Here is an 18,533-nt window from a genome sequence, read left to right on the forward strand (position 1 = left end):
AATAATGTTTGTACCTGCAAAATTCTGACCTTTACAGTACCTCTTCCATCAGTATCATCTTGCATTACCAGCCCTCGGCAAGCTCACCTCAGTTTTTACTTCCTTTATTTCAGCTACCAGTATTTGTAATAATATTACATTTTATATTGCTGCAATTACTTAAATATAATGATTATATAATTCTTTATCTTGTCTCATTTACATAATTTGGGCTGTTGAAGGGCTGTCCAGTTTTTAAATGGATGCTGGTGTTCAACACTAAATCATAAATTGTCTACACTAGTATTTATCAAAAACAAACCAGCGCGCTACTATTTTGTACCTTTTTTTCCTTTTTTCACTCAGCTTCTCTCCTCAAGGTTTATAGTTTTTCATATATGTAAGACCTCTGCCAGAGGTGGAGGGACGCTGATGGAGGATAGTTTTTAGATGGCTTGAAGAAACTAGAAAGGAGGAAGATGAAAGAGTAAATTAAGAGAAAGCCAGGATTTCTCTCCATTGGGATCTCTCTCATTTCTACCTTTTCTTTTTTCCTCTATAGTACGTATTTTCCTCCTGACTTTGTCTGTCCCTCCGTCCTTCACTTTCTCTCTTTCTCTTATAACAGTGATTTTTCTCTTAACCAGATCTGATTACACTCAGCCCCCACTTGCGATAACCTTTTACTTCAAATCGACCCAACCTCCTGACCTACCCCGCTTTCGGCTCCTATTTGGATCTACTGTTGTGATTAAAATGCTTCCTGGCAGCTGGAGCTTGCTGAGCAAAGTGTCTTTTCTACCGCTCCATGTAATAGCAATTCAGCACTTCTCTCCTGCGTTCCCATCTCCTCTTCCCACTCATTTTCTTATTTCCCCTTTTCCCATTGTCTCCTCCTCTTTCAGCTTTTCTGCCTTTGCTCATCATGTGCTTGTTGTTTCGTTCTGTCACTTGTGCTTGTGTTTTTCCCTCCATCTTTTGCATTCTCCGGCATCTTCAGGCTGTTTTAATAACTGTAGAATTAGCACTTGAAGGCATTAACTAAATGCACGGTTTGTAGCTGGATAATGACAATCAGTGTCGTGGCTATAAAAGTGTCACATGCACAATCAGAGATATTAAATCTCTGAGTGATATGTTGGTCTTTTGGAGTAGGGCACTTTAGCAGAGTTATGGATGGTGCAGGCAGCTTAATTCCAGTTTATAAAGCAGGTGGGACACACACACACACACACACACACAAATACTCATACATAGTTACTAATGCATTGCGTTGTAGGCATGTACACGGGGGTAAAAGAAACACAGACACTTACACACACACACACACACACACACACACACACACACACACAAATGACATGGTATGCATGGCACAATGGCGAACACACAAATGTGCATGCAGTGTCAGTCATGCTGTTTGGCCCTGCAGCTATCAGGTCAAGTCTTTCTCCTTCAATGGATTATCAATGAGTCAAGGTCACAGACACACACACACACACACACACTCACAAACACCCACCCACACATACACACACACACACACATTTCAGATGATGGCAATTTGTTCTGCCACCTTCCACTGAGACGTGTGGGCTTTAGGCTTAAACCTGTATGTAGTTTACAAGAACATATGCGTTTTTTTTGTATTCCAGCAAATGAAAACAACTACAGTGTGTTTTGTGGTAATGACACTTGCAGCACAGAAACCCAATTGCCTATACAACCACAGTCCCAATGACATTTGACCTTTTTTGGCATGAATCAGTTTCATGAGTGCATATTCAAAACTTCACCCCGTCACAAACACTGTCAGTGGAAAATCCTTCAGTGTTTTTCTCTGGATGACATCATCAAGACTGCCTTGGTTTCTGGCTTTGAGAGAGACTTCACGATGGTCACAAACACTGAATAAACATTTTTATAGTGAGAACCCATAGTGTGTGTGTGTGTGTGTGTGTGTGTGTTTGTGTGTGTATGTGTGTGTGTGTGTGTGTGTGTGTGTGTGTGTGTGAGTGCGTGTGCACGTGCGCGTGGGTGTGTGGTTATGATGTCTCACCATCGCTGTAAGCCACTGAGCTTTTTCCCAGATGTCAAGGATTGCCTCAGCCTACTCCACTAAGTGTTAAAGTGGTAAGCCACAGTGTTGATTTAGTCACAGAAAACTAATGTCACTTTCTAAGTCCAAGTGTGTGAAAAACAATATGTATTATATATTTGTATGCACACACAATAATAATAGTAATAATACATTTTATTTATAGGCGCCTTTCAAGGCACTCAAGGACACCATACAACACACAGTTAAAAACAAACAGTGAAAAAGCAAGTTAAAAAGTCGAAAAATTTTAAAAAACCAAGGGGTGGGAGATCTGCAGAGTGATGTTACAGTGAGTAGGCTTGTTTAAACAGGTGGGTTTTGAGGTGAGATACAATACAATATATATACACACATACACACATGTCGGTGAATAGAGTTGTTTACTTGTTCACAACTTGACTGTGGATGTAAAGACGCCTGATGTCGAGGGCTGATCACAGGTTGTGAAGTGTTGAAATGACAGGGTGGAGAGTTCAGTGAAAGAACTGGTCTAAGTCAAAAGAGACTCTCTAAAGTCACTTAGAGAAAATGGCTTCCTATATAACCACACTGAAAATGATTGTGACACTCAAGGTCACACTTTACCTTCACTTCTTCAATTTTTTTTATATTTTGGAGCTTTATTTGGATTTGAGGACATGCGTATGAATGCCCAGAGATTGAAGAGGTATTCAACACAAGCTATAGAGCGCTAACACTGAAAACCCTATGGCCTTAGAACACATTTATATTGTCATGAAAAAAACTCATATTGCCAAGATTTTCATGATTTTGCATAAACTGTTCCATTCAAAACCTGTTAGGCGAGCAAAAATGGATGGTTATGAAGCTGAATATAATATGCAGCACATAGTCAAGTGTTTCAATAAGTTCTCACAAAATGATTGTGTTTAATGACCTTCCTATCAAGACATACAAATTCATGGCAATACAAATTCACCTTGTTATAGTTAATATACACTTGGCGGCTAAATCCGACTGTTCCATTGTTTACAACCTTGATTTTTATCATTAAATCCAAATGTGTTTTAATTACAAATCCATGTACATTTACTTTTTTATCCTTTTTTATTAAATATTATCTTACCCTCTTGTGTACTTCACTTACATCATTTAGTTTTTTTCTAAGCCAGAGGTCCGACTGTTTCCACTGCATGCTATCGTGTAGGAAATTGGATGTCCAAATTATCCTCTTGGAGACTAAAGGAGGGTACTTTGCTTGCTGTTTTCTTCCCAAGCATCTCACATTGCTCTTTATTGCTTGAGCAGCTCCACCAGGGGAAACCGTTATGATTTGGCATGGGTAGTATACAGGCGGAGACACCCATTTTGGATAATTGCTCTGAAATACGCTTATGTAGAGGTGCCTGAGGCAGCAAACTAACCACAAACATAATAACAGTGTTAGTTGAGCAGTGGAAGAAGAATTTTTAGACGCAGAGGGAAGACTAAGGTGCAGAGAGACAGGGAATGAGGAGACTGAGAGGGAGGGAGAGGGAGTTTATGCAAGAAAAGGTCATTTCTGAATAGATGCTTACACTGCTCTACTGTATATTTTTAGGGTTCACACTGAAGAACACTTTACAAGGTTGCCCTCTTTACTTTTCAACCCTGTTGTAGCTTTTGTTTAGTAAATTTATCTTTGCTCTTGTTATATTTATGAAGCTGGATAGCGTTATCTGCAGTTTGGGAGTGAAGTGGGGTCAGTGAATTGATAGGACACAGCTGTCCCACCTCTCCTGTGCACATATTTCCCTTGGGCACATATTTGCACAAATGCTCAGAAGCACACATCTTCCATTGATGTGAATTTGTGGTCCCCTGGTGTCGGGAACACAATGTCACATTCCCCCTTTCTCTAAAACACAAACAGTCTCACACACGTGCGCTATTGCGAATAAACTGGAGAGATTTTGTCTGACACAGCTTAGCTCTACATGTGAATATGTGTGAGCGTGTGTGTGTTTTCCGTTCATCCCCCGAGCAGTTTGCTTTAATCTCCTTTAATTTCATTCTCAATCTTTATGGAAATCAACTCTCTCAACCAACTCCTCATTTCACCATCTCCCTTACTAATTAAGACCAGGAAATTGTTCCTGGAATTGGCTGGCATGAGAGAAGTGTGTCTCATCCCTCAATCACCTCTCTCCTTGTGTCTGCAGTTGGTTTTTGCTCATTTGTGCTAACGTGTGCCAGTCTGTTTTTCTGTCCCACTGTGAGTATCTTACATTTTGTGTTTGTGATTGTCTCCATGTATGTGTTGTGTCTGCTTGTTTGTCTCCATCTCCTGTGTGCCTTTCCCTCACTGTGACAGTATCCCTCCCTCTCTCTATTGCTCTTTCTTTGTCTCTCAGTATCTGTCCAAGTACGTCTGTCTCTGCTTGTTGTGTGGGTAGCCATGTGGTGGATTTAGCACTAAAGCTTTGGGTGATTATTCCCATAATAAACCATCATGCCCTGTTCAGCCAGCCATCCTCCACAGGGAGTGACTGTATTATGAAGTTATCATTCAGCCTCAGCATTACTCTGTGTCCTCACATAACTCTCTAAACCAATATAGCTACACATAGATCTGATAACGATTAGTTTTGTTTTATATGAAATTAATCATTTACGTGGGAAAATGATCTAGAGAATTTTGGAAATCTCAAAGGCTTTGTAAGTGGTGTATCTCTACACAGCAGACAGCATGATCACCTCCAACACCTCGTTTGCCACTTACAAATGTGACTCTTATCCCTTGAGTGTGTAGCTAATCTTGTACCGCTTTTTAAGTTGTTTACAGAGCAGCTCCTAACTTTACAATATTTACCTCACAAAGTTATTGAAACTTTTCACAAAGCTTTGCTGAATATTTGATTCTGATTGGTTGATTACAGCATTCTACAGTCTGCTTATTCTGTCTAGCAGACTGTTGCTATGTGTAGAGCTTGGATCAAAGGGGAAGTCATGTCACTAATATGCTGGAGTTAGCAGGTGACAAGGGCCACATGTTAAGTAACTTCCTAAGGCCCTGGATAGATAATTTACATTTTGAGCTCAAAAAATAGAAATATCAACTTGCCATGTGAATACATCTTACAGTGACAATGCTCAGAAATTTGTGATTCATTCAAGAGTGATTCATGATTAAATGATGAAATGAAAGACTATCATTAAAGCCTGCATTGACATAGAATCTCTCCCCTTGTCTTTGGGAGTAAGATTGGGATCTTGATAAAGGAGATGTAATCAAAGTCAGACTGATGTTTGGGATGTTTGATGGGTTGCTGGTTGTTTTTAAAAGAGATACATACAGGTGATACAAGGTGGACTCACTGATATGGGTTCCTATAGAATAGTTTGATATAGACACTGTGGTGGACATGAAAAAGGGCTTTGATAGGTACAGAGCAGGCAGGTGGTTTTGGTATTAGGAAAGCGTAAGGTGGTCCTGCTGTGTGCTGCCAACTTCTCCCTTCTTCCTCCTCTCTCTTTCTGCCTCTCATCTTTCAAACCTCCACCTGCCACCCTACTATTTTACCTCTGGTTCTCTTTCACTCTGCCTCATTCTACATGTATGTCTGTTAGGCACTGTAAAGGTGACTGTCCTCAAGAAATACCCAGAGATTAACTCAGTTGACTGGTTCAGCATTAAAAAATGTTCTATATAGTGTGTGCCCGTGGAAATGGTTGTGTCCTTTTACTCTCCCGGTTCCCAGGTGTACTCTTAATCACCTTATCCGTCAGTTGTGATATACCATTTGTGGACATGAACACACATACACTCACACACACACTGTGCCCTCCCATGAAAGTTTTCTGTATGGTTTTAAAAACTAAAGGACAGAGGAGAGAGGATTTGTCTTCTAGAGCTGCAGCCATCCTTTACGCACTAACAAGGTGACTCTCACACTCTTCAAAGTGAAAAAGTTTTTAGTATTAATATCCCAAAGTTTTCATCAGTTAAATTCTTCTCTTAATGCTGACATATCAGCAAACCTTTGGATGTCACTTTCAAATACGCACATCACATATCTTCAGATATGGAGCCATGCCCTCAGGAACACAAACACATACAGTACCTGCCTGTCATGTGTACACAAACAAATATGTATGGTAATGCACACAGGCAGACAATAAGTATGTACACAGAATGTAACACCCCAAATCAGTTCTTTTTAACCACATGACACGTATTATTTTATGTATTTTGTAGTTTGGCCAGTTTGCGTGATTGAAAGTGCATGTGTAAGCTTTTTTTACTCAGTACTCAAGTCTTGCAGATGCACTCCAAAGTGGTGATACAGAAATCAGATCATGAAACTTTAATTTACACCCAGAAGCTCAAGTGAAAAGAAAGATGTTTTCTTCTTTCCCCACCCCATCCCCTCCATATGTTCTTATTTAGAAATCCATCACACCATCTGATCAGCACCATAAATAAAGTCACCTGCTAAGTCCCGCAACACTGCCACTCCTCTCAGGTTACAATATGTTTTATGGCCTTTTTCTATGGCAGGCTAATTATTTTAACATGTGTTAGGCTCAGCTGCCACTTAAGGGATACATGCACACATTTTGGCAGCGGACTAGTGAGGGGACTAGTGAATTATGTTTGTAACTGTCCAATAGGTTGAATCAAACAAATTATAGAAGGTCAAGATTTAAAGTGAAAGACAGAATCATATAGAGCCTTGCAGTATCAAGGGTAACCACTGAAAGACGGAGATTTGCAGAAAGTTTATTCAATATTGTGAATAAGTGAAAGAAACCTTTTCAAAATCAAGTTTCAAAATCAAGACAAGAAAACTCAACATAAACAGCTGAGGAGTGGTTGCCCCTTTTGTACTTTCTGTAATTAATACACTTCTGTCTTTTGTCGAGACCTTTGTAGAGAAGAGTGGCAGTAAGATAAACATAGATGCAGAGAAAAATACAACAAGCGTAAAGATCAGTGAAACAGAACTGTCCTTACATCATTCCACCCATTCATTCATCTGTCCACCCACAAGAGTTTTTGTGTTTTCATTCATATCCTTTAAGGTTTTTCTCTCTATCCTCCTCTCCTTTGTCTCTCAGTCCTCTGTTCTTATTTAAATGTCTGGCTAATTGTCTTAAAGTCTGCTACTGTGAGCATTTTTTTCCTCAAAATGAAAACAGCTGAGCCCTCTCGTTCTGAAAGAAATGGCAGTGCATTCCATGCTGCTTTGTAATGCTGTCATTTATCACAGCATGTGGACTGTTAGTGTGAATCATTTATTGTCTTTGGCATGCTTGAGATCCCCGAACTCTGGCAAGTCTATATGGAATGAAAGCAAGGTTTAAATATTGTGCATAGTGATTTAGGGGCAAACGTGCAACAAAGCAGCCTGTGTTTTGTGTGTGAAGCAGCTAAACCACTTAAAAGAATGAGCAACTGTATGTGTGTGTATAAAACTGTTATAAGCCATTGCTGAAAAAACAAACAATGTGTATTTCTGTGTGTGCACCCCAATGGGAGCATTAGTTGACACTAAGAACATACAGATAAGTGTTTTGTCCTTGTTGTGTACATTTCTAAAGTGACAGGAGGGCGGGAGAAGTCAGCATATGCATGGCTGACTTTAAACATCAACTCCATAATTACTGTGTCATGGGTGCAATGGAAATGATGTAACGAGCCCCGGTTTCAAATGACATGGCACCATCTCCTGAATAGTCTCTCTAAGTGCTGAATCACTGGATGCTTGGAAAATGGCCTCCCACACACTTCTTGCTCGCTCTTGTTTTCAGTACCACACCATAACAATATCACCTATAGAATCTATATGTTAGCGGTGTAACAGTTTTGTCATATGCTCTCAGGTTCACCTAATAACTTTGTCCTACAATAGTTATTAACTTTCCTGTCTCTCTTTGCCTCTTTCCTCAGACCTGAAAAAGTCATTCGAACAGGAACCGCTAGGAAAGGAAGTATCTCTGGAGCAGGAAGTGCTGTTGCAGTGTCGCCCTCCGGAGGGTATACCAGCTGCTGAGGTATGTGCAGCATTATTGCTAACCTCCACCTGATGTGAAGATGTGAGATTAAGAGAGAGGGCGCTAGAACAGAACCAGAGGTGGGATGACAGAATGAAGACAACAGAGGATGTAAAAAGGTGTAAAAATAGAAATCATCAAGTGGAAATAACTTGAAAGTGCCATAGAAAAGTCGGTTATTACAAATGTGACACTTTTTGAAATTGCCTGGAAGTGTGAATGACAGACAGCAGAACAGAGTGGTTTGATGGGTGCATGCACTCTTTCACAGTCTGCAGTCAGCGGCTGAAGGGTGTGCTGAATAAAAATGCATCCTGACCCTTTGCACAAAATTGGTCAAATGGCCTTTTTTATTAGTGTTATGCCTAAATTTTTAACAAATGAATTAATGAAAGGTTAGCATTTGTTTTGAATCATTTCTGCAACTTGTTTTCAGAAATATAAAGTATTGTTTCATATTGTGCAGCAACATTTGTGTTGAACTGTCACAGGGGGGAATCGGGGGAACAGCCTCAATCCTGTTTTGAGTGACAGTTGCTTGAAAGCTCTGCTGCAACGGGGTAACGCTGATCCCAAGATCTAGAGTTTAAACTTAGACTTAAATGTCCCCAGAGAGACAATTTGAGTTGCAGCACAAGTTACATGAAGAAATCTCAGTGACTGCTGAGGCTTAGCCTATATTAGGTTATTGTGCATTTTCATTGCACACTCTTACTGTACCTGAGCTTTGCAGAAAACAAATAAGGACTCAGAAGGACTGCAAAAAACACTGACATGTTCCTTTCCATGACCATAGGTGTACATATTGCTGAAAACTGAAGTGAATACACTTGCAGTAAAAAAAAGGCAAATGAGCATAATTGGCTAATTCCCCTTACATGGAAAGCTAATTTGCCACCTAGTAAAATCAATACACCAATCCTTTGTCCATTTAAGCACTTACTTTACTGCCTTGCCTAAGGACACTAAACTAGGCCGACTTTATGTGGTCAGAGGTCCCCAACCATGCTAGTAACTTGAACAGGTGTGGATTTCAAGTATATGCTCACGAACACAGCATGGAAAACACATACATACTCACGCTATCACACTACTAGCCTTCTCAATGTAAGATAATATCGTATGCCTCAAGTACATTGTCAGCACAACGACATTTTATTCACTCATCAGATGTGTCGCATAATAAACATCCACTTTGGAAAAGCCACACATGTCACTTCCATTCCCTCAGGCCCTTAACTACAGAGAAAAACATCACTCACAATTCAGATTGTTCTTTACTTTCCTAGTTTCATCTGGCTGCGTTCCCACCTGAATGGATAAAAAGACATAATTTCATTTAGTCATCCACTGGGGAAGAGCAGCACGCCACTTGGAGAGGGCTGTGCTATCGGATAAGGAGTCTCTGAATCAGGTTTCCCTCCTCAGGGTTTGATAGTCGTTTTCAATTGCACCTAAGTACACAACTCCCCTGAGAAGAGAGATGGGGAGAGAGAAACTGAAAGGGAGTGGGTGAGGGAGGCACTCAGACAGACCAGCATACAAAGTGAGGGAGACTGTGTGGGTGAAAAGGCAGAGATGAAGTTGGAGCAGGAAAGGAAAAAGACTGAGAAAGAAGAAGTGTTTTGGGGGAATAACAGAGTGATCCTTTCCTATCCTTTCACTTCTGAAAATCTATAATTCTTCTGAGGGAAATCAAGCAAATAAATTGGTCAAACTGTGAAATCAGTTTAACAGTTGGAGCCACAGACTCACACATATAAACACTGGAGGCTATTTTTTTGTCATTATGTCTCTCTTTATGCCACCCACCTACATTCACACATACGTTACTTTAGCGGATCTCCACACTAATGACTCATTACTACTGCTGCCTTATCTACTTTCTTTATTTTTGACACGTGTTTGAACGCAACATATTCGTGCACACTTAGCACAAAGGCATACTTACTAACCATGTACACATGCACACACTGACACGCCAGCACTCAGAGCTATTTTTCCAGTGTGTTCAATTTGCTACCTTTTCCATTCCTTTCTCCTGTCATAATGGGATCTCAGTGCAAATGGATTGGTCTGTCTCCCCTGTCTGCTGAAGCTGATTAGAGGGATTTAGGTTTAAAACCTGCCAATGACCTCAGGTTGTAGCCTTGGCTTTCTTTTTTTATCTCTTCTGACTTTCTATTTCTCTTTGTTCTTATCATGCTCATTCTCTTTGCCATTCACATTCTGTATTTCGTCTTTCCTTTTTCTCTTGCTCAGTCCTTCACATAGCCACACAGCTATTCTGTTTTTTGTTTTTTTTTCCTTTTGATGGACAGCTGTCATTGTTGGTGTCCTGTGACCTCTCTCATAATGTTCTAAAATTAGTGGTTGTGGTTGCCGAGGACTGTTGTAAAGTTGTCAATGTGATAGGGTTGGTGTCCTGATATGTGATACCCACATCGTAGGGCCCAGCTGGCATCACGTGGCTCTCAACATGCCGCACTAAAGAACCTTGCCCCAAAACACACACACATGCACACCAAGTTTACATTCATAATCACAGTTTCTGTATACACACATGTACACACGTACCAACATATGCACACAATTGCCTCGTCTGTGCATTTACACAAATACACTCACAGATGCAGCCTTAAGGAAATATGCACACATACACACACACACACACACACACACACATACTAGAGCATGACAAGAGTTACACTGAGAGACAGATTATCCAGGGATCATTTTAACTGCTGCACAACTGTTAGCCTTGAGAGGTCAGGGTCAAATCAATCTGAGATTGAAAAGAAAATGTCTACACATCAACCAGTGCACCATTATTTCCTTTTCACTGTCTTCAGACAGTACTGCTCTTGTCATCAGTCACTCTTGTCTACGTTTTTATTTCCTTTCTTTCAATCTAAAGCTCCTGAGAGACACAATTTGAGGCATTGTGAAATCCTTCAGAAACATCTAAATCTCTTTAGACTGTGATGGAAAGCCTTTAAAAGCTGATGGAAAGCTATTGGATACTGCAGGGAGGGTTCAGCAGTTCAACAGGAAAGTCTTTATGGACACAGATTTTAAATTCAGCACAATGTTCACTTTTGAAGAAAAGTGGCCCAAGTTTGATTTGATTACCTTGATTTGTTTGGTTTGTATTTTTTGGAAACTTTTTTTGATTTATTAATTATTTTTCTGATCCAAGGTCCTCTAAATCAGCCTGTCAAAGTTTCTTTAAAAGACTCGAATGAAACCAAGAAGCAATGTGAAATTTAGATCTGAGCCTGAGTCAACTTGTAAACCTCCCCTTGAAATGTTGTGAAGTTCATTAAAACACGGAGGACAGACAGACACAGGCAGCAGACTCACAGCAACAATACATTTTTAAAATGCAGAACTGGAGTAGGAGTGACCCCACTGGCCAGGCGAGTAGTAGACTGCACATAGCAACTGGGGTTATGGGTTTGTGTGACTGTGGGTGTCTATGTGAATATTTGTGTGTGTGCATGTCTGCGTCTGTCTGTGTGTGTGAGTGATTACCCCAGCTGCAGTGAAATAAACACATCAGTGTGTGGTGACAGGCCCTCCACGTGTCTATCCCTAACACACACACACATACACACGCAGAGTCAGACAGTAACTGGATATGTGTGTGGAGCCTGGTCAAGCTCCTGTCACATTCTTAACCACTCAATCCACACCCTAAATTAGTGCGAGTTATTCACTTGGATAATGGCTAAAGATAAACTTATACATTATTTGTTTGAGTGTAATCTTTCACATCAGAAGATAAATAAGTAAAGTCAGGAACCTTCAGTTTTTATTGAGAAATTTCATATATATATAAATATTTATACTCACTTCACAATGAATTTAAAGTAACATTTCATTTTTATGTGCACCAAGGTAGCATAGTGAGATTGTCCTTCATAGATTGAATTTAGATTCAAGCTCTGAGCTCCATCTCAGCAAAATGTGCATCCTGTTGCCAGCTTCAAGGCTGCTGTTATGTAGCTGATCACAGCCAGCAACTTAAAGGAGAAGTTTTTTCCATCAGACGCAACCCCCACACCATCCTAACCAGGAAGTAGATGGGATAATGGTAGTGTACAAATGTTAACACACACACACACACCTGGCCTCTTACCTCCCTCACAGTGACCATCGATATCATTTTTTTATGAATGATTTTCTGTTTTTACCATGTTGGAATAAGTCAAGAGACATGCATTTGTGTAATTACCCCTGTGTGTGTGTTTATGTGCGTATCTGTGTGTTTGTATAGGTGTGTCTCTGTGTGCTTGAGTGAATGTGTGATGCAAATCATAGCAGGCTTTTCTGTCAGAAGGCATCAGTGACGTGGTGTGGCCAAAACGCTAACGGCTGCCTCTCTCGCACGCTCCTACAGTGTACTCTAAACACACAGAGATGCGCACACCCACTCACGCACACACACACTCACACACACACAGCACATTTCAGTCCTTGAAGCCACCGTTGTTAATGTGTTGTATGATGACGTTTACTAGCAGAATCTATCTGCAGGTTATAATATCTGTGCTGGGGGAGTGTTTTAAATTGACAGTGAAGGTGACAGTGTGAATTAAACTGTCTAGCAAATAAAACAGGCTCTCTTCCTGTGTCCTGAGATAGAAGCAGATCTATTGAATTCCTTTGGCTGTAAAGCGCTTTCAGGTCTCACTGGGGCTCAATGTTCCTTTAGGCATCAGAAACATAACTATTGAATATTACATGGTAATCTGTTTGCAAGTTCATGCATCCAAGAAGTGTATTTAGCCAGTACTACCAATTCTTGCATCAAAAGCTCTGTCAATGGATTTAAAAGGTAAAACACATATCCAGGAAAATAATGGCAGTCTTTGGACTTCTGTATTTCTGAATAAATAGAGTTGAATGAACCAGAGGGGAGGAACAGTTTGTAGACAGAATTATTTAATATTAAATAAAGCATTGTATCTTTCCTTAGCTCTCCAAAATACTGTGACAACTGCAGAATTAAATTCGTTTTCATCCCAGCTCTTCTCTAGAGAAACGTGTGTGCGTGTTTGTGCCCTCTGTGTGTGTGTGTTTCTGTGCACAAAAACAATTTATGTAATGCTGCTTCCCCAATAGATCCTTACCTTAATCCGCTTTGAGCTAGCATAGTAAGCCCCACAGCTCATCTCCCATCACATTTTACCTTGATCCTCAACCTCTGTCAGAAATCATCACCGTAATCCACAGATTAGTCAGCAATCTTTTTTATTCTGACAACCTAGGTGAATTATTGAAATGGTGTAAAGATTATTAAAATGCTGTTGTGATTATCTATCACTGCAGAGTAATTTACAAATGGGGCAGATGAAGAAGAGCAGCGTTTGTGTTGTTTTGCTAATAAATGTATTGTGGTTGGTTGCTGATGATGTAGACAGGGATTATTATGATCATTATCCGATGATGTGTGCACACCGACTCAGGAATTGACAAACAAAACACCCATACAATATGGGTGTTTTATGGGCTCCTTCACACCTTGTGCTGTATAGTAGTACAGTCTTTTGAGAACACGTTTTATTTTAGGAGGCCCTAAGAGGCTTCTCATCCAGTGATAATCCATGTCAGTAATTCAGGAATTAGTCAGACCCCACTCCAAAGCCAGTAGACTGCAGAACTGCATTGGAAATGTGTATTTTCCATTGCAGAATCTCAGCATCAGTCATAAGACTCCCTCACTGTATAATTCTGTTGACTCTCTCTCTCTCTGTCTTCATACAGTCATAAAATGAGTGTTTCTGTTGCTTGTTTTTCAGCTCAGTTCCATATGGTTCCAATCGCCGCCTCTGTCTAAACTGAGAAACTGAAATATATATTGAAATGTATATTTTTCTGTCTTTCTGCCTTTCTCCTTTTCTCATGCAATACTGATTTCATAATGCATGCATTGTTTGCAAATTATAATGGAAACTTTTTCATAAAAACACTAAACCCAGATGTTTATCTTGGCTGAGTAGAATTGGTAGAATTTTGCTATTTTAGTCCTCACAGTGACTATACTGCACACATTTACACAACGTTCGCCCATCCTCTGGGCCATTTAAGGAAACTATCAATCAAAATTCAAAGAAAGAAGCTTCTCATTACACATTTGCCCTGTGTTTTGTTTCATAACTGATGACTCAACCTGCATTATTTTCCTCCTACAGAGGAGACAGGAAGTATAAAGGCCAGTGATCATATGTAGTTTTGGTTCTCTGTGGTCTGAGGTTTGAGTCTTTTTGAAAGAAGGACTTTGTTTGTGTGTGTGGTATGCAGAGGGTTGAGTGGGTGCTTGACTCAGAAGTATGAGAGTAAGAGATAATTAAGGTGTTTGTGTAGATCCCCCCACACCCCCCAAATTAGGAGAACCTCCTCTCTCCCCTTTCATTACCTATTCAAAGGCTTTGGCAAGAGCTATAGGATAGTCTGCCTTTGCAATTAACCCTTTTTAATGTTTTCCTGGCAGTGACATGGAAAGAGTATAAACTGGTGTTGACATGCTGTGACCCTTTATCCTGCGTTTTCTTTTTTTCTTTCTTAAATTAGTGCTTAGTTGTTGACTGTCTTCATGGATTTTCTGTCTTCAAGGGAACCTTGCAATTTTTTTCCTATTTATTTTCTGCTTATGTCCCTTTCGGTCTTCTGTCGCTATTTCTGTCTTCATCTTTTCAGTTCCTCTCTCTCTCTCTCTCTCTCTCTCTCTCTCTCTCTCTCACTGTCTATCTTGTGGCCTTTTTTCACTTTGTCTCTTTCTGTCACTATCGCTGTCTCTCAGTCTTCCTGTCTTGACACAGTTCTGAGACAAAGCTGTGGACTGATGGTGACATGACAGTGTAGAGCGCACTGCATTGTCAGGCAGCTACCCGCGCTGCCCTCGGCAGCCCTGACAGTGTTGTCATGGATGAATGAACACACTGTTTTGACACAGGGTGCGACAGTGTCAAATAACAAATCTCTGTCCTGTTCTGTCAAATTTTATAAGTTGTTAGACCTTATAAGTCTTTTAGGACTACAAAAAAACTTTCACAGTTGTGCACAAAAGCCTGCTAAATCTATAAAAGTTTTCTGTGTATTTCCATATATATTATTGTAACACAATGAACATATTAGAAAACTTATTAATGAAATAATTTAGCACCTAAAATAGTTTGCAGTCCTATTGCTCACGAAGAGATGTGATATAATTTTATATGCTTAACTACTAAAGCAAGTGGGACACTAAATTCCTCATTTGGGACCAAGACTGAAAAAGTTTAATAAGCCAGGGCTTTGAATAATTGCTAGCAATTAATTGCTTTTCACTTACATCACTATTCAGTTAAGTAGTCTTCAGTGAGTTACTAAAGGAGGTCATTGTCAGTGCAATTAATATTTTTTATAAATTTGAATGTTGATAACAGACCATTATCAGATGGTGACCTTTATTCTATTCATGTTTATTGAGCAGAGAGCATGTTCGCAATGATATGAGATCGTCTGCTGTCTGATTGTAAAATCCATTATTGCTATGATGTAGTCCTCCATTTAAAACTATGTAAAATGCGTTTTGCATTTTTGCTGAGCTGTATTAACCACAATACTGCTTACACCCTGGGATTGTATGGAATCATTAGCTTATCAAACACACTGCCAAGAAGCTCTTGGTAGTATTGATGCTTTGCTAATTTCAGAAGCATAACTCTTTCAGAAGTTAAATGGCTGTAGGCTACTTAAGTGTGACCTTGTAGAGGCCGATGTACAGCACTTAGAGATAAGATGTTCCTGTAGGTCTACAGGGGACCATAAACAGAGAATGTTTGTACTGTCTTTTTTACAAACTGTTGCAGTACAGTCTTTGCTGCAGTGTAATGCACAGCTACGCAAAATTGTGTTTTGAAAAAGCAACGCAGGTTAATCACTCTGCTGAAAAAGATGTATTTCAATGGTCACACATGATAAACACATTCTGCTTCATATGTTTAAATATTATTCAACTTCATATAAACAGAAAGAAATGCCAGCAGGTTAGAAGCGCATGTGCTGCCTATTGTCCAGCTCACTCCCCTGAAAGAACAACTCTGCATTGTCCATTTTCAAATTGATTGTTCCTAAAATATCCTCACAAACTATGGTCAAGGTTAGGCAACTAACATTCCTAGTTAAGGTTTGGGAAAGATCATTGTCATGGTTAATTATTCCAAAAAGCTAACATTAATTGTTAAACTGAGAAGAGAAATGACCTCAGAGCTTTGTTGTCAATGTCAAATGTGTTTAGCATCCATTCATCATCCCAGCCTCTGTGCCCTTTCTACATAAAGGACGCAAAATTCCCTGCATTTGCACAAAAATTTGGCATTGGACATAAATCGTGTACTGCATAATTTCCTTGTCCGGATGTAACTGAAAGAAGCTGTTTTCAAAGTACAATATTTTCCCACCTCTTTGTGTTTTGTATGTGGCCATTTTGTTTGCTTACCATGCTCATATTTTACACTGTACATCCCTCAACAAAATGCAACACTAACAAACAGGGAGGTCTCCAATAGTTCAGCTGACCCGGCTAATAACGCAAAGCTGATTTTGTTATTGGGCGGTTTTAATAACACTGGAGAGCTGGAGAGTCAATTAAAAAGGATTAGCAAACCCCCAATCAGCTCAGAGCCTCTTCATGCTTTAATGATTATGGAGTGTCATCAGCACTCCTACACTGTACAGTGAATCAGCTTTGACATGCACACACACATAATACATGCGCACAAATGCCTCTACACACGCACGATTTGCCCCCTTACAGATTTCTTCTGTTTTTACTTTATTGTCACACTTACATGTTTCAGATCATCAAACCAATTTTAATATCAGACATAGATGACCTGAGTAAACACAAAAAGCAGTTTTTAAATGATGATTTCATTTATTAAGGGAAAAAAGCTATCCAAACCAACCTGGCCCTATGTGAAAAAGTAATTGCCACTCCTTGTTAAATCAAGAATTAACTGTGATTCCATTTCACTAGCCACACCCAGGCCTGATTACTGCCAGAGCTGTAGAATCAAGAAATCACTTAAATAGACAATATGAAGTAGGCTGAAAGATCTCAAAATGCAACACATCATGCCCCGATCTAAAGCAATTCAAGAACAGACAAGAAACAAAGTTATTGACATCTATCAGTCTGGAAAGTGTTACAAAGCCATTTCTAAGGCTTTGGGACTCCAGCGAACAACAGTGAGAGCCATTATCCCTGAATAGAGAAAACATGGAGCAGTGGTGAACCTTCCCAGGACTACCGGCCTACCAAAATTACTCCAAGAGTGCATCAGCGTCTCATGCAGGAGGTCACAAAAGAACCCCAAACAACATCTAAAGCACTGCAGGCCTCACTTGCCTGCAATCAGTGTCCATGATTCAACAATAAGAAAGAGGCTGGGCAAAAATGGCCACCATGGGAGAGTTCCAAGGTGAAAACCACTGCTGACCAAAAAGAACACAAAGGCACATCTCACACTTGCTAAAAAACATCTTGATGATCCCCCACACTTTTGGGAAAATATTCTGTGGACTGACGAGACAAAAGTGGAACTTTTTGGAAGGTGTGTGTCCCGTTACATCTGGCGTAAAAACTAACACAGCATTTCGAGAGAAAGAACATCATACGGACAGTCAAACATGGTGGTGGTAGTGTGATGGTCTGGGGCTGCTTTGCTGCTTCAGGACCTGGACAACTTGCTGTAATTGATGGAACCATGAATTCTGCTCTCTACCAGAAAATCCTGAAGGAGAATGTCCGGCCATCAGTTCGTGACCTTAAGCACAAGCGCACTTGGGTTATGCAGCAGGACAATGATCCGCAGCACACCAGCAAGTCCACCTCCGAATAGCTCAAAAAAAACAAAGTGAAGGTTTTGGAGTGATCTAGTCCAAGTCAGGACTTAAATCTGATTGAGATGCTGTGACATGACCTTAAACAGGCCGTTCATGCTCGAAAACCCTCCAATGTGGCTGAATTAAGACAATTCTGCAAAGAAGAGTGGGCCAAAATTCCCCCACAGCGATGTGAAAGACTCATCGCCAGTTATTGCAAACGCTTGGTTGCAGTTGTTGCCGCCAAGGGTGGCACAACCAGTTATTAGGTTTAGGGGGCAATTACTTTTTCACATAGGGCCAGGTTGGTTTGGATAGCTTTTTTCCCTTAATAAATGAAATCATCATTTAAAAACCGCTTCTTGTGTTTACTCAGGTCATCTATGTCTGATATTGAAATTGGTTTGATCATCTGAAACATGTAAGTGTGACAAAAAAGCAAAAGCAGAAGAAATCTGTAAGGGGGCAAATACTTTTTCACACCACTGTACATATATGCAGACACATGTTCAAAGAGCTGATTTCTATATATATATATATATATTATATATATATATACATGAGGTGTCATTATGTGCACTTT

The 18,533-nt window shown here is 40.0% G+C and overlaps 1 protein-coding gene across 1 annotated transcript in view; it reads left to right on the forward strand.

The window, feature by feature from the left end:
* unc5ca (unc-5 netrin receptor Ca) overlaps positions 1 to 18,533 on the forward strand; it is a 176,181-nt gene that overhangs the window by 102,579 nt on the left and 55,069 nt on the right. The window contains exon 4 of the mRNA XM_070833638.1: positions 7,974 to 8,077. Within this exon, the coding sequence (XP_070689739.1) occupies positions 7,974 to 8,077 (104 nt within the window). The remainder of the gene's footprint in view (positions 1 to 7,973; positions 8,078 to 18,533) is intronic.

Source organism: Pempheris klunzingeri, chromosome 7 (assembly GCF_042242105.1).
Source record: "Pempheris klunzingeri isolate RE-2024b chromosome 7, fPemKlu1.hap1, whole genome shotgun sequence".
Lineage (NCBI taxonomy): Eukaryota > Metazoa > Chordata > Actinopteri > Acropomatiformes > Pempheridae > Pempheris > Pempheris klunzingeri.